Source organism: Rhinolophus sinicus, chromosome 16 (assembly GCF_057876585.1).
Source record: "Rhinolophus sinicus isolate RSI-liver-muscle chromosome 16, RSI-T2T, whole genome shotgun sequence".
NCBI classification, from domain to species: Eukaryota; Metazoa; Chordata; class Mammalia; order Chiroptera; family Rhinolophidae; genus Rhinolophus; species Rhinolophus sinicus.
The window spans coordinates 93082504-93099921 of record NC_142516.1 but is presented as its reverse complement, the minus strand read 5'-3'; the positions used below and the strand labels follow the sequence as shown (position 1 = coordinate 93099921).

General features: G+C 35.3%; 1 protein-coding gene across 6 annotated transcripts in view; it reads left to right on the top strand.

Annotated features, from left to right (window-relative positions):
• Window positions 1-17418, top strand: part of PAN3 (poly(A) specific ribonuclease subunit PAN3) — a 133628-nt gene that overhangs the window by 25899 nt on the left and 90311 nt on the right. For 4 of the 6 annotated variants that reach the window (XM_074330062.2, XM_019736449.3, XM_019736451.3 and 1 more), the window contains exons 4-5: window positions 1547-1617; window positions 15773-15934. In XM_074330062.2, the coding sequence (XP_074186163.1) occupies window positions 1547-1617; window positions 15773-15934 (233 nt within the window). The remainder of the gene's footprint in view (window positions 1-1546; window positions 1618-15772; window positions 15935-17418) is intronic. The other 2 variants (XM_019736453.3, XM_019736452.3) reach the window with 1 other exon arrangement.

Below are 17418 nucleotides of genomic sequence, written 5' to 3'. Positions count from 1 at the left end.
TACTACTTAAGATTGCGTTAAATATACTTTTAAATACCCTAAGTTTCTCAATCATAAATTGAATTCTGTTGTTTATTTTCATAATTTACTTATTTATTTTAAACAACTATACTCCAATATTTGATTACATGTATGAATCTGTGTTCATATGTTGAGTTATTTTGGTAACATTTCTTAGACATGGAATTATTGTTTCAAAGATTAGGGACATTTTTAAGGCTTTTGATACAGAATGTCTAGATATCTTTGTATGCTATTTTAAAAATAAATGTCAAGAATGGTTTTTAAAAATATGTAATAGTTGAGCGTTAATATTCTGCATTGTAAAATGTTAATCATTGTTAGTAATGGTGAGAATAAGAATTTGCATGTAGATTATAGACATTTTATGTGATAGACATTTTATGTTTATGTATCAAATCTCTATCACTATTTGGAAATTTCAGTCTGTTTCTTTTGCTGTAGAAAAATAAGCAACATTTTAATGTTGAATAAAATTGTTAGAAACTAATTTGTAGCATAATATTTTTAGCATTCCTAATGTGTTTATATGCTGACTTTTAAACTTTATCAAAGGTAGCATAAAGGATGAATAATATTAATTATTAAGTGCCTTGAGTGTATAAATTACATAAAAATATCTTATGTCTTGCTGTTTTATTAGCTTCCTCTCTTTGCATTATTATTACTGTTAATTCTAGTGGAGGACTACACTATGAAAATTCAGGCAGAAGAAGCCAGAGAAATTAAGCAGCAATCTATATGTACTGCGTTATGAAGGGTTTCAAGATAATTTAATGAGAAACATAAGATTAAAGCTCAGAAATGAAGATAAAATATTTCAGTATACATCATGCACGCCTTTTCAGAAACTCTACTGATTTGTTACGTGAGAAACAATTTAGAGTTATACTTTTGTTTGTGACTTCTGGCCACAGAGTAATAGAACTTTGAACCTACAAAATCTTTGGATTTCATGTTTGTGTTTTAAAACTTTATCTTTTTAGTAAGAATATCAAATATCTGGTGATAAACCTAAAAATATGGAATATTCTATAGAGTAGATTGTTTTAAGGCCTTGCCTAAGTGTTAAAATTCAAGTCTGATCACTTGAAGTATGGTTGACCCCCCTCCCCTGCGTACCTTTCCTCCCCTTAATTTTTGTCAAGATTTGGTCTCTAAACAAACATTTATTGCAAGTAGACTTACTTCCTTCATAAACACATTCCTAATAACATGGTTAAGCGTCATCTTTTTTTTTCTATTTGATTTTTCTTTTAGTTTTAAGCAAACAGAAGCATCCTAATTCATATAGCTTCTGAATAAGTGTGTACTGAGCTTTAGCTGAATGAAGTATTCTCCAATTTGTGTTTCATTCACTCAGAAAATATTTGCACATCCACTGTATATGAGGCACTGAGTGTAACTATTAGTGTAGTGTATGCTTCTCATCACTTTTATAAGCATTGCCAGGTTAAACATTTATTATTAAATTTGTGGGTTACCAGAGTTGTCTGTGTGGAAACTTATATAACTTACCTTCCAGATCCTCTAACATCACCTGCTTCATCCTTGTTTAATGACTTTGGTGCCCTCAACATCTCTCAGAGAAGAAAGGTAGGTGAAATTGAAACTTATGTGAAATTAAATGGAATGTAGAGGTGATATTGGTCTTTACCTTCATAATGGCTCACATTCTCTTAAGTGAGGGGAGGGCTCTTAATGGACTGTAATGTTTTTCTTGCCTTTTGTTTACCCCTTTCCTTGTATATCTCTTGTATGTAGAGTTTTATTTGATCTCTGTGCATGGAATAGAGACATTTTATGTAAAGGGATGAAATCCTTCTGCTTATTTTTGCTCCTTTTCTTTATCTTAATGTATTCTGTTTTTTAAGATAACATCTGATTTAATGTAGTTGCTGTCAAGTGACCCATTGTAGGCATGTTGATCATGTTTTATTTTCTGACTGCTTTGCTTAAATTTCAAAGATTTCTCCCCTAATTTAATCTCATTGAAAGCAAATTTAAAGTCTTCAACTTTTCATAATTGGCCCAACTGTTTACAAAGTTTAAACTCCCTTCATATTAGAAATTTATTTAATTTCACTTGGAATTGAGGTGGACAGGCCATGCATAGATTTTGTGGTATGTTACAGGGACTGATTCTATAATAAGTAGAAATTAAAACTTTATTGTAGTTTGATGCCTTTGAATCTTAATGAGCATCATATGTTAATAGTAATAATCCAGCGATATATACATTTATTTTTGGTTAGGATCAGTAGCAGTGAAAGATGTTCAGGAGGTTGTAAATCTTGGTGGAAATTACTATAAGGTTACAACTAATTCAGTTCCTAAGTAATGGGAGAAAGTCCAATAGGAAAGTATTAATTTTAGAAAACTGAAATAAGCTTATGATGCTTTTAGGAAATATTTGATCAGAAGATATTTCAAATGAATTCAAGGAGACTGGATGTTTTCAAGACAAAAAAAATTATGGGGTCAGGTATGAATTACATCAGTATCTCATGTATAATACTTAGTGTTATCCCCATTTTTGAAACAGATGAGATCAAGGAGGTAATTAATTACAAAGTGCTCTTAAGCCACTAGAATTGATAGACTAAAATGTACGGGTTTGATTTTCTAGACTTCCTTATAGGCCCTCACCAAGAGCCTTGCTTTGTATAGAATTCTCATAAGTTAGAATGTGTAGTTTCTGTCAATATGGGATAAGTGGGGTAGAGTTGGACACAAGCAGACGCATTGGCAATAGTGAGAAGTGACATTAGACAAAGCCTGTCAATATGGAAGGAAACAGTGAAGTGCTGAAAAGCAGATACAATCTAGAAATCAAGTTATCTGGAACTATTTAATATAGGAGAAAATAGAAAGCCCTTAAGTGGCCTCAGGGGTCCCTCTGGCGCCCTTTTCACATCCTTAAATTAATAATTGGTTAACTGTGATAAGTAGAATTTCTGGTGTATGAATAGAAAGTAAAGCGAAAAATCGCAAATAAATACTTAAGTATTCCTAATACGAGGGTTTGGTGGACTATTTTAAAGTTGAAACACATGATTTAGAGCTACTGACAATATTTTTGAGAAAATAGTAAAAATCCCTGGAGACTGTAGAAAGGAAGATACAGTGCCATTCTTTTAAAATTTACCTTAGTAAAGGAAAATAGTAAAAGGAAATGTTACTACAAATGTGACCTCAATATTTGGAGAGATACTGGAATATGTCCTAGTGGAAGCACATTAATATAGCGAAATGAGAACTCTGCTGTGATTTTGTGGGGGGTCTGGTTCTCTAGCTTTGTGACCTTGGCCAACATCCTAGGCTGTAATCTTCCTGTCTTAATTGATGAGCATGGCCTGTTTAGTGGCTGTGGTGTCTTTCATCTCTAAACTCGTCTGTCTGTCTAAACTGAAAGGACCTATGTGTCAGTCTCTACGTAGAAATTCGGAGTTCACATAGTATATCTTGGAAGGATACACTTTTCTTGCCATTTACATTTTAAATAATATGTGAAGATACAGAACATTTTTCCCCATAGTAGGCTGTACGATTAGGAATATATGAAGGTACAGGTTGCACATGATTTAAAATTGTTAATGGTTGAGTTGAGAAGGTTTAAAATCTTTTTGTGTTAGAAATACTCTTGACATAAGAATATTGCATGCCACACGTTGTGAATTGAAGGCATGTGGAGGCTGCCTGTTTTTATTTTGTTGTAATTTGTAATGTCTATTTAATGATGTGATTTTAGTGGAAGTTAACTCAAATTTATGTAAACATTTAATTACAATTCCATGTTGATCTAAGCAGGCTATTATGATTACTCAGTGACATTTTATTGCATAGTGATATCGGGGAATAGGTAGGACTACTATTTCATAGCTAGTTAGTAAAGCGTTTTCTAGAAATCTCAGTTGGGCCAACCCCTGGGCCAGGTATGTTGCTTTTTGCCTGTGGGTATATGAATTATTGGGATCAGATCAGTCAAGTATTTTTCCTGTAGGCAGTCGTGCTATGTAGAGAATTTAAGAAGAATGGACTGATGTTTTTCCTGCCTTTCTCAAATCTAATCGAAGAGGCAATACATGAACCTACTAGAGAACATTTACATAGCAGTATGTTAATTAATGCCAATTTAAATATCTGATTGCTAAGTAGCAGAGAAATCTCTAGATCCGGAAGAGTTGGTGGAGAAAAGATGTTTTGAGTTGCGATTGAGGAATGCGGAGAAGCAAAGGTACTTAAGCAGAAGGCACTACTTTATTACACGTAGAGACTTAGGATCTTCAGTAGATACTTACATTCTCTTCTTTCTATCGTAGATGAACTAAGAAACAATGGCTGAGGGCCTTGTATATACAGGGACTTACTGAAGTAAACTGTAGGATGTGAAAAACCATACAGAGAGGTTCATAGCCATTTGGGCTGATTTATTTTTTGTTAAATAAGTGAAACACTTCCTGCGGAGTTGTAGACTGAGAATATCTGCCTCAGGTCACAGCTAGGCTTAGTGTGTCCCACGGCCAATGTTTGTTACCTCTGGAGGGAGACACAAGTTAAGACACTGAAAGTAAATGTTTAGGAACTTCTGTAACGATTTGATAATACTGCAACATCCACATATGTGATCACTTTCCTAACAATTCATTTTTACTTTATATAAGTATAGAACCATCAAATGTAGGAAGTTGTAAAAGATCTTTCACAATTGATGTTTGAGAAGCACTGATTTTGTTCCCCTTATTTTTCACATTAGGAATACGTAATTTTATTTAGATACAAAAAGTAACCATTACTTGAAAATGTGTATAATTATTGTGGGCCAAGGATGGTGTTGGAAGAAGTTGAATTATGGCTGTATACTCTGTGGGGGAGTTAAGCACTACCCCTCCACCCCCCAAACACGGGAGATAGCGCTTGTTAAAAACAGGAGTTAATATATTAGGGATCAATACATGAGGAAACCTTAATAGCAAGATAGTTAAGGTTGAGAAGTGGTATGACAGGAAAGGACTTGAGAAACACTGTGACTCAACAAATGTGATGTAGTCCGCAGTAAAAATTTTGGTAAGAAAGGGTTTGGGAACAAAGCAACTTTATAGCGAAGTTGGATGTTCAAATACAGATTTTCGTAAATGAAGTGACTCAGTACTGTGACATCTTGCTAACTATTCTTGCTAAGATGTGAGTTTTGTGCAGAGCAACCCCAGAGTGAAACAGATCCTAGGCACAGCTTTAGAAGTTGGGTCTGGTGTTCGTGCCTTCTGCTTTTATATCTTTCTGGCCCGTTTTTGCTCTCTTTTTAGTGACCTCGTCATAATCCTATTCAACTTTCTCTCCTTCCGTTAAAGCAAGAAAGGCTCTGGTGCCTGTCATTTGCGTTGTTTTAGTTGTACTTTAGGATGGTATTTCGATTAATATGCAGCTTTACCTGGCCATTTGCATTTTATTTCTAATAGTGGGATAACAGATTTTCACTTTGGTAAATTTTTTAGGCTTTACTAACAAGTTCAATTCTTTGGGCTTTGGGGACAAAAATTTCTGAAGTATCATGTTTATTTCTTCTGTTCTTGATTTTAAAGCTCTATATTAGGATAAGGGAAATGGGATCAGAAAGCACTGACTTATCTGCTGATGGCTTCTTTGTGAGGAGATTGAGGTGGGGAAGGCCCAGTTCCTGTTTATTCTGCTTGAGGTAAAAGATCACGAGCAGTACTTGCTCCGTTAGGGCCCTCCTTCCCATTATTGTTCTCTCTTAAGAGCACTCATCCCTCTTTGTACCATCGCTATTACAAAACTGAGTATATATATATATAGAGAGAAAGTTTCCTGGTTAATTTGACATTTAAAATTTTCTCGTAGCATTTCTGTTATGTCTTCATTAGATGACTTTTATATTATTTCTATTCTAGGGAACAAAATATGGAATAACAAACTAGAGAGTCTTTATGGTAGAGTTCTTTTATGGAGAAAGCTCAAGTAAATTTGGAAAAATTAATAGGATTATTGTATAGACCATCTGGGATGCAAATCTTTCCTTAATTTTTCTAATGGGTTAGGACCATTTTGGAACTTTGAACCACTTACTGACCTCAGGAAAAATGAAGGATGAGGGGAAGATGGAGAAGATACTGAAAAATAACTGAAATTTTAATGACATTTGCAATATTGAACTTACCTTGTAAAACTGTTGTTTTGAAATTTTTTATGTATGTTGTCTTACTTAGTGAGCGCAGCAGTGTTTCTATGGAAAATTGTATTTGGAATTCCAAATGAACACACCCAGAGCCATTCGTCTTTTACTGCAGCCCACTAGACCTCCATTCACCTGGGCCCTGTGGGGATGTGGACTCGCCCAACGGGAGCTAGATGGAGGGCAGGTTTTAGATGTGGTGACATACACAGGTCCCTTATGGAAATTGTTGGAGTCCCAGTTCCTATGGGCTCCGGAGCACCCACGCATCCTGCTTACAGCTCAGAGCCTCTTGGTGAGTTTTTATTTCTCTCAAAGAGCAGACAATAGGACTAGTAATAACCCAGTAGCATTGAATAATGTAAGGTTTTAGGGTTTGGAGTTGGATGCCAGGCAGTCTGAATTGAATCTCTATTTCTTCACTGATTATCTGTGTCTTCAAGCTTAGCTACACCTTTCTGTTTCTTCATTTGCAGAAGGAGAAGACTACTTAGTATCTACCATGTAGAGTTGTTACGAAGACTAAATGAGATCCATTGCCTGTCACAGAAGTGCCTAATAAAGAGTGTTAGCTAAGCCTCTCTACCTTGTTTGCGAGTTGATAACGACTGTTAAATAAGTGTCTGTTGCTACTCATTCTGGATGAGGCTGGATTAGGATTGTTCACTGGAGAAGCACTTCTCCTGGGCTCTGAGGATGGCCGTGTTTCAGGCCCCTTTTCCCCAGCATTCATTTTTTGCCTCCTTCCTGCAGAGCCATTAGCTTCTCAAATATGTTCTTCATGGTTTGGTGAAGAATTGTCTGGGGTGTTTTGTCACGATGTAGTGGCAGACAGAAACTTGGTTTTATTTATATTGATGATGACTTTCTGTATCTGTTCCAGGTAGTATGGTAAACTTAATTCTTTTATAAATTAAATGTTTTATTATATCATTTAATCACCCCAACAATTTCTTTGAGAGAGATTATCTTCTTGATTTTATAGGTTGGGAAGTGGAAGTTTTGAGAGATAAAATAATTTACCTAGAATAATGTAGATAACATTTATTTATATTTCAGAGGAAAAAATCTCTAGGGCAATATGAGAAGGGTAAGATGACTGAGTCTTCTATAAGGTGAAAAATAGAGAGATAGTGGAGAGAGCCCACTGGTAATATGCAGAGGAGGCGATAAAACGTTGACCTTACACCTGCTTCTTTTTCCGTTTTGTGATTATCTTAGTATAAATTTCTGTAAACACAATTTTTAGGGCAAGAATACACAATTAAACTTTTGATAATAGATCAGTAAACTTGCAGAAATGCACAAATTTATATTCCTACTCATAGGTGCTGGTTTTTCTGTAGCCTTGAGAACATGTAAAAATATTCATATCTCCGTCATTTTATAGGCAAAATACCCCCTCATTGTTTAGATTGAATTACTACTGGTGCTGTTGAACTTCTCTTTTATGTTTATTGGCCATTGGTGTTTATTTCATGTCCTTTGCACATTTTCTGTTGGGCTACTGTTTTTTAATTCGCTGTAAGCTTGTTGCATATTGGAGATGAAAGCCTCATCTCAGATGTTTCATTCTCTTTCCCCATTTTGTTTTTGGTCTTGAATTTCACAAGTAATTTATGCTGTCAGGTTTGAAATATCATACTTATTCTGATTGCCTTTTATTAAGTACATGAAAAAAGACCAAATATTAAGCTTATTTTTGTTAAAATGAGATTGTAATTCCCTATCTGATGAGTTAGTGATTTTAAATTAAAAGGACTGTCATTATGTAATTTGAATCCACTATCATTTTTATTGTTAATGATCTATAGTAATCAGCTTCCGTTAGCAAATGGGTATGTTCTCTCTCCTCTGCATTTTTCTCGTCTTTTCCTTCTCTCCTCTGCATTTTAATTGCCAGAGGTCAGTGTGACATTCTTACTATTGTTTACCTCCACTCTCAGTCTATTCTTTTCTTAAAATGCTATGCAAGTAACATGAGATTGAAACTTGTTTAAAAATATGACAGTTCCTGTAGGAAAGGACTCAACTTTGAATGATTTATTTTTATTTTCCTGCTAAATTAAGAGTACTCCAGGTTGAACTTCCAGGACTACGTTGAGATAGAGATGTGCTTTGGAGAGGACAGATTAAATTTTGTTGTGACAAAGTAGTTCAACCACGTGCTTTTTGTACTTTATTTTAATTGGTACTCTGTGTGCAGTGACCACTTGCTTTTGTTGAGTCAAGAACGGGACTTCAAAATTTATGATTGAAAGGGAATTTTGTTCTATTGATAAAAAAGATCTCATGAGAGATTTTTGTTTTGGAGGTGTTTTGTTTTAAGGTGATTTGGTGTTTGACAATTTGCCGTATTTAAACACATGTACTGAAACAGTTGCCTTTTATTTATAATATATAATGCTGTTTAATTTATAATATGTAATTAGCCATTATCTAATTTTAATTTTGGGGATTTTGAGTTAGTTCTTCACCATGGTTTAGTAAAACCATGGTGAATTTACCACTTGGATTTAGGAACTAGTAGATCATTCTGAGATTATCTCGTTGGCTTCTTTACTCTGGTCATTGTATTTACAAAGTATAGTAGCTGATACTAAGAGCTTGGCATTACTGGTGGTTCTTCCCTATTTTCCTAGGAAAGTAGGGATCAGGAAAGAACTCATAAAGATGAGCTTAGAATCCACATCCACAAACATGCTAGCTTGAGTTTTAAGCTAAATTTAACAAGAATTATGTAATTTCCCCCAACTCTGTAATTCCCAAGGTTTGCTCTTGCATTTTGGAAATGAGGAGGGGGAGCTGCTTAATGTTATTTCTTTGAATGAGGTGTCTGTAGCTGTTGTTTCTCATTGATCCTATCCCTGCTAATTAGATTCAAAGAGAGATAGATTTATTTAAGAATTTGTAGTTGGTCATTTTTGGATTAGCTAGAATAATGTTAAGATTGTAATAGGTTAAGGGATATTATAGAATGTGGAACAGATTTCTTTGAATTGAAGGTGGAATACCGTAGTTAAGAGTACAAGCTCTGGAGCCTAACCTTGTGTTAGTTGTGAGGTTATAGGCACGTTATTTTAACCTCTTCTAAGCCTCACTTTTCTCATCTGTGACGTTGGTATTAGAATAGTGTCTGTCTCACAGAATTATGAGTATAAATGCATTAATGGGTGTAAAGTGCTTGGCATAGTGCCTTGTGCTTGTCAAAGGGTGGTGGTTGAAGTGCTCTGTTGCTTATGATTCTGCAGTTTTAAAACTTACATTTATCTGTTTTGGAATGTGTGTGAGATTAGTTTCAATTAGCCACTACCTTAGTTTAAGTTCAGTTATAGCAAAGAGCATTTCTGAAGATACTGTGCTTCATTTTAAGGCCGAATTTAATCAAGGATGTAAATATAAGTAAATCAGAAGGAAACCTGTTCATAATCAGCGAATAGCATTTTAGCATGATGGTTGGTTTTGATAAGGGACTGAAATTCGTATAAAAACTTATGTGATCGTTACAGCTGATACTTTATTGTGGAAATAACTTTAATGACTTAAAAAAACACAGCTTTACTCACTTTCACTGAAGATATTTTCATAGCTTCTGCATGGTATTTTATTTTTCCACGTCTTGTATTCTGCTTCCATTCTAAAGCAGAAGAGTAACAGAAGTTGCATTTTGGCGTGCCGATTTTTTAGAAATTGAATGTGGCCTTGCTTAGCAAGGGTGTTTCACCTGATCTTGTTTTTGGTGGCATAAAACTCCATTGTAGCATTGAGTTTTTAAGAACAAGTAAGGACTGCTTTGTAGGCTTTCTTACATTTATGTAGATAATATTGGGGGACTCTTCCCTCAGGATCTGACTCATGGTAGAGCTTAAAGATATGTTTATGTGTGTATGTATATCCTGCTTTGCTATAATTTATGTCAGTTTTTACTTAGCAGCATCCTCTGTTTTCATCCTCTCATCCTGTATGTCATTTGTGTATTGACTCCACAAATTATAAGGTCTTTTTTGTTTACAGATGTTTCCCTGTCCGTGAGTCTTTAGCAGTGACTGTTTTTTCTGTGCATCCCATCCAGTTATTGTCTTTATTTCAACAATGAAAATGTAAGGAACTTAATATGTTTTCATGAAAAGCCCACAGTTGCTAATGAATGGCAGGACAAAATACAACATAATCTTTGAGACTGACTTATTTTGAATTTTAAGTCTTTTACTCATGGTCCAACTGATTGGACCCCAAGCTGCAGTGATTTGTAGATCTCGATTTATTATTCTAAATTAATTAGGTGTAGGAGCCTTTAAAATGCAAGATTTTTGACACACCTAATTAACTTATAGATTAGGTACAGGTAGTGCCCTGTGTTGATTATATGGAAATTAGTGAATTTATTAGATGTTAGAAATTCAAATGGTTTTAATCAGTTGTGGTCTATTTTTTCCCAATGAGTTTAGATAGCCGTTGATGGTTAATGGAATTATAATCTTATATTTAGTCCTCATCATTACAAATATACCAAACTCTCAGGATATTGATTAATTGAAGGAAGACCATTGTCAGCCAGAAGAGGTTGTAAAAGAAATGCAGGTTTATTAAAAAAAAAAAAAAAAATACAGTAAATTCTAGGCCAGAGGTTTCTATAAGTGGACCCTCAGGAGTGGTTGGAGGTAGGTTGCTGAGTTCTTACTGCAAAAGGTAATGAATTAATATGTTTATTAAGCGTTGGCTGAGGGAGGTAATATTTCTGTATGTGTACTACTGTTTTTCAAGTATGTAAAGATGTTCTGATTAATAAAAAGCAAATCATATTGAAGTGTTATTTGTAGTAACCTTAAATCATCATTCATTGTTTCAGAGTACAAATAGTGATAGCACAGTATGTTTTTGATGTTTAAAGGGGGTTCTTAAAATTCAGGGCACTGGGGACTTTTTGTCATTGGATAACAATTTGATTTCTCTAGTTTATTACTAGTAATTAGATTTTTATATGTAATTGTGTAATGTAAATTGTGACGTGTAAATTATGGTTGGAAATGTGAAGCATTATAGAGAAGTTGCTGTTTTTCAATTTTATCAAAAGAATTGTGCACTGAACATTGGTCTGTTGGTAACTTTAATGACATTTTCTATACAAGCAGTGGTATTTATAGATTTTTTTTTTTTTTCTAGACTGAACTTTTTAGGGAAAGAGAGCTTATCATTGTTTCACTAGGAAGGGCAAAGAGCCTTATGCTGAAATGTTGGATGAATGGATGAATGAAAAAATATTTGTGTGTGGAACTAAAAGAGTTCTAAAAATGAACTTTTACTGTTTGTTCTTTGACATAGTCTAGAGACTTAGGTCATTTGTTAGGAATGAGAGTGAATTTCCCTTAGTCCTAAACCCTTGGAATGAGCTTTTATGGATTAGGGTAAAGATTTCTGAAGAGCCAGGGTTTTGGGGGTTAGGAGTACTCTTCTTGAAGGCTCTAAGGATCGCGGTCAAGCTAGGAGTTGACTGTTGAACCCTGTTCCTTTTTATCTTGGCTGGTGATCCCAACTTCTGTTTGTGCCGTACTTGTTTCTTCCCCAGGTCTTTCCTCTGACATTCTCTAGAACTTGACCCCTCGAAGTGTGGGCACGAGACCAGTAGCACTAGCTGCCTGGGAGCTGGTTGGAGACACAGAACTGCAGGCTTCACTGGAGGCCTGCTGAATTAGAGTCTTCATTTTAACAAGATCCCCAGACGTTTCGTGTGTTCACTACCGTTTGAGAAGTGCTAATCCAGAATATAGTATCAGACTTTGTCTTATCCTTAAAAACTTTTGTTCCAGCCCTAAGTTGTTTTTTTAAATGCCCAATAAAAAGGGTAGAACTACTTTCAGCTACTGTCTTATTATGCTATTTATTTAGGTTTTGTGAAAACTGATAAAAATCAGTCACTTTTGTAGTGAGTCTTGAGACTTAAAGTAAATATTGTCTACATTAGAGAGAGAGAAAAAAAATAGCCAGTGACAGGCTCTGCTGGATATATTACCACAGTAACAAAAAGATTGGGAATTTTGATGTCCAATATTGACTTACTAGGAGGTGGAGCAGAAAAGCTGGTGTTTACCAACAGGACATGGCATTTAAAATGCTGCCATTCCATAATGACCAGCAGGCTGGCCTGGCAAGGCTATGAAGAATGGCGGGTCAACTAGGGGACTTCCTTTTTTTGTTTTTGACCATCACATTCTCAGGATTGGCGTAGGAAAGACTCACTGGAAGCTAAGGGAAAGGGAAGAGGAGTGGTTGCTTTTGTTGACTCTGGAAGAGGGGTTTGAATCTCATAGAACTCAGAAAACTTTAGAGGAACAACTTCAGGGGTAAACAGACATTTCCCATAAAACTTTGTTTGCTCCTTGTAATTTCTCATCTTCCATTTGACTTCTCCATTGCCCTTAGCCCCTACTTTCAGATAATCCCCAGTAGTTGTTTTTAACCCAGCACATCTTCCGCCAGCCAGGCCTTAGCTCTGTCCAGTTGAGTACGCATTTTTCACCTAAGCAGTGATTCTCAAATGGGGGCAGTTTTTTCGTACTCCCAGAGAACATTGAAGATATTTTGGTTCTCACAGCTGGGGCTGTGGTACAGCTGGGGCTGTGGTACTGCTGGCGTAGTGGATAGAGGTCAGGATGCAGCTGGACATCTTATAGGGCACAGGACGCCCCCACAGCAAAGAGTTATCCAGTCTGTATCACTGAGGTTGAGAACCTCTAACATGGATCACTGCCAGGGTCCACTAGTTTGTCTACCTGTTTCCAATTTAGTTCTCATTCCTAGGTTTTCAAGAGTTCCCCAGTGCCCATGAAATGAAGTCCAAACTCCTTGCCTTAGGATATAAAACAGTTCATTTAAAAAATGTTTTATTGCTTTCATGCCTCATCTTTTGCTTTTAAGGTTGGCCCTCTACTAGTGGCGTACTTGTGGTTTCCCCTTAATACCACGTGCCTGTTTGCCTCTGTGTACACATTTTTCCTAGACTACGATACATGTCTGTCTGTCTGTATCTCTGTATCTATCTATCCATTCACCCATCCATCCACCCACACTTACTCCTCCTTTAAACTGCTCAGGCATCCACCGTCTCTGTAAAACCTTCTCTGTCTCTGCCCTTGATTGGTACCTTGATTATTTATGCATTTATTATATCACAGTGAGTATGTTCTGTTTGCATGACTTTGTTACCTACACATTAGCTCCTCTTTTTGAGGGAAAGTTGTGTGTTTTATTCATCATTGTATTCCAAGTACTTAGAATAGTTCCTGATACAAAAATAGGCTCTCAGATGGTTAGTTAAAAATATATTTTTTCTGGGCGGCCAGTTAGCTCCGTTGGTTAGAGTGATGCTTGTAACACCAGGGTTGCTGGTTCGATCCCCACGTGGGCCACTGTGAGCTGCGCCCTCCACAACTATATTGAAACAGCTACTTGACTTGGAGCTGATGGGTCCTGGAAAAACACACTTAAATAAATAAAAGTTAAAAAAAAATACAATTTTTCTTTAAGGGATAAATAGTAGTCCAAATAATTTGGAAATTAGTTTACAGATGAGATTTTGCTATACTTTACTTTCTGTGCAATGAGACTTCTTTACTTAGTCTTTTTGCCTCACTATCATGATTTCTGTTGCTGCCTTTTTTTTTTCAGATGCCATTTTGTCTTCTGTTGTTTATAATGGTATTTTTCATGGTATTGGTACCTTAGGTCTTAATGTGCAGTACCGCACAGAAGGTTTTACTTTTGAATTAGACTTTACTCTCTGGCTGTGTATTAAAGAAACGTAAATCTGTAATGGCACATGTTTGGGGGTCTCTTCTTACCTAAAAGGAAAAGGCTTAGGCTAATTACAGGTTTGGGCGTGGGGGTGGGGGTGGGGGTGGGGTTGGGGTTGGGGTTGGGGTTGAGGTTGGGGGTGGGGTGGAGGGAGAGGAGTGATGAATTCCTCTTTGGAAAAACAAAAAAAAACATGAGAGCTCTTGGGGAGGGAGAATGATACATTGGATTGATTTAAAACCTTTTTTTCTATGTTGCTTAATGCACTACTCTAAGCAAATGCACTAATTGTAATAACTGGGTCAAAAGCAGTTAGAATTTGTAAAGGATCTGAATAACAGAAGAACATTTAAAGCAATAATTTTCTGGCTTTCAAATACATGGCTAGAATTTAGGTGTCCTAGTGTAAGTCCTTGACAGGTTGTGGTTTTGTTTAAATAAGTACTGTTTGATGTGTTGAACTTTTCTGATAGGATAATCCTTAGCCAAGACATTTTCTAAAATACAAATTTTAAATCAGTGAAAGCAGCTGAAGGTTATATTATTTTTGCTGTATATCAAGTCCTTATAGTTGTGAGCTATGATACTAGGAAATGTTCCAAAGGTACATTTTTATTCTCATCTACCGAAGTTGCTTGTGATGTAGACATAGAGGGTAATGAATTGATGCACAGTTAATTACACAGAGGTGGAAATGTTTTAGCCTCATGAAACTTGACCCACTGCTATAATTTTTGGGTAGGTAGGTAGACTGGTTGCCTTTCTTACTCAATTTTAATCTTTTTTTCCCTCTTAAACCAAAGACAAACATAGCAGAGGCCCATTTGTGGAGTGGAGAACCTAAATTGCACAGAATAATTTCTATAGGCATTATTTACAAAGTCATTTTGAAATTTTGAAATCAAGTGTTTTCTTCAAATTGGTTGTCTTCATACTGGAAAACTTACTTTTTATGTATTTTATATATTTGTCTGGCCATGACACCTTTTCTGAAGAAAGTTAATTTAATTATTTGCTCCAACAGTCTTGTGACAGAACGATGAGTAGACGTAGATTTTATTATAGGTCTTAAATTAGATACATTCTTAGGAATGTATCAGTATTCCTTAAAGGGAAAAAATTATATACAGATTCCCTTTCAGATGCAAGTTAGTGCAAATGTGCTACAATTAAGAGAAGTAAGATGGTAGAAACTGTCATTAATTTTCACATATATAAAAACCCTGCCAACCACTAACATTAAAAACAAAATCCATTCTTCAGGAATTAGCTTTTTATTTTAAATGGGGGTAGTTCTCAGGGAATAAGGCAGTGAGATGAGGAACAGTAAAGTATGTAATTATTTTTAATACAGAAACATATATAGAATTTTTTTTACTTGTATTTTGTGCCGTTGAAGCCATTTCTTCATATTGCAGTGAGAATAGGTAAGTGCCAGTGGGAAAAAAATTTGCAAAGCATTTACTTTGCTGATAAGTTAATTTCTGTTCATTAAAGTCTTACCAAATCAGATTATAATGTATTTCTCTAAAACATCTGTTGCTTTATATAATATTGTTCAGCCTGTGTGGGTTATTTTGGAGGTGTGTATTGGGGGTGGGGGTGGGAAGTGGTGGGGGGTGATAAGGACATTAGAGGGGGTGTCTTAGGTATTTTACTTGTTTTCTACTCCACCATTCCTGATATCTTCTCTCTGTTCGTCATGTTAGTTTAGATTAGTGTGGGGGATGTTAGGAGTGGCCTGGTCTCTTTCCTTCTTTTTCCTAGCCAAGGAAGTACCGCCTGGGGATGCTGGAGGAGAGGCTAGTTCCGATGGGATCAAAGGCACGAAAAGCAAAGAACCCTATTGGCTGCCTTGCCGACAGGTGTAAATCAGGAGTACCCATCAATATGGTTTGGTGGAACAGAGTCACAGAAAACAATTTACAGGTAAAAATAATTTTATTAGACATTTTTTGAAAGTGACTATCTTGGCTGCTTTCTGTGTCTGTGAGGTTGGTGGGTGTGAGATTGGATGGCTTAGATGATATACTTAGGGGACATTTTTTTTTAAAATCAAAGTGAGGTTAGTGGCCCATTAACCGACTCAATGATTTTTTTTGGTGGCTTTTTGAGCTTTCTCTGCTTGTATATTTTCCTGTTCTTTTACTAAATTTAGTTTTTCCCTTTTGGATCTTGTTAACAGTTAAGTTCAGTTATTTTTAATACACAAAGTTATTCAGGGTACTATATTTAAAAATCACATTATAAAATTTATTACAGAAAATATAATTTATTTGGAATCTAAACAACAGGAAGCTCATGTGTTGCCTTTTTGGAAATAAAAATTATACGTGAACAAACTTGTTGAGTGTTCTAAAACCACCTTCAATAGTATGTTGTCATAGAGTTATTACAGATACATTTTAGTCTTTGACTCTGCCTTATCAATGCTGAATAAGGAAAACAAATTTTTATAATTCAAAGGCTAGCTTTTGTACAAGATTTTGAAGTACCAACAAAATAATTGAATCATGTTCAATTTCAGTTTGGATTATACTTGTTATATTCTCATTAAAAAATTGGTAATTGTATGATATAGATCTATTAATCAAAATTAACAATTTATCTAGTAGTAGAATATCTTTGCTTCTTTACTTTCTGAGTAAGCTGGTACTTCTGATATATTGCTAGCCAAAAGTCTGTAATCCCACATACACATACCACATGTAAAAAAGATAAAACAAAGTTAACAACTTCGTTTTATTTCTGTCATCAACCTTGTTTTATAAAGGGGTTCCACAATATTGTGGTCTGTTCAATATTAATACTATAGCAATGCCTGTGTTGCTTTAGGTACAGAAGTAAAGAAGTTATTCTAAATATTGCAAAACATGGTATATATCCCAGCTGAAATTTTGGTAGTAAATATAAAGATAAGGAAAAACTTGAGGGGAAGGGTTCACATAATTATATACTTAAAATTTCAGTGTAAAGTTTTGGATATGTCAATTATGAATAGCAATATAGTTCACTGAATTTTTGTCTGAGATCAGAAGGAGCAAGATTTGATGTGGATTGTTAGAATTATTTTTCAGTTTTTAAAAGAAAGTCTGAAAATAGGTCGGATCCTAACTGTGTAAGAATAGATACAGGTGGAACTGGGACTGCTTGTAGGTTGAGTGAAACACTGTTAAATGCAGAGCTATAGCCACTCGACCCCCCCCCCCCCGCCCCTCAGGTACTCCCCTTATCCCAGTGGCAGTTTTCATCACTGCTTGAAAAATTGCTACGTTAACATAAGAATATTTGCTAGAATTTTACTTTATTTTTAAATAAAACAGCTACTAATAGATTTGCGTTCAGTGTGAGAAAGATTGAATTGGTGTTATCTGAATCGAATATTTCAAAACTATTATTATTTTATGCTTCAA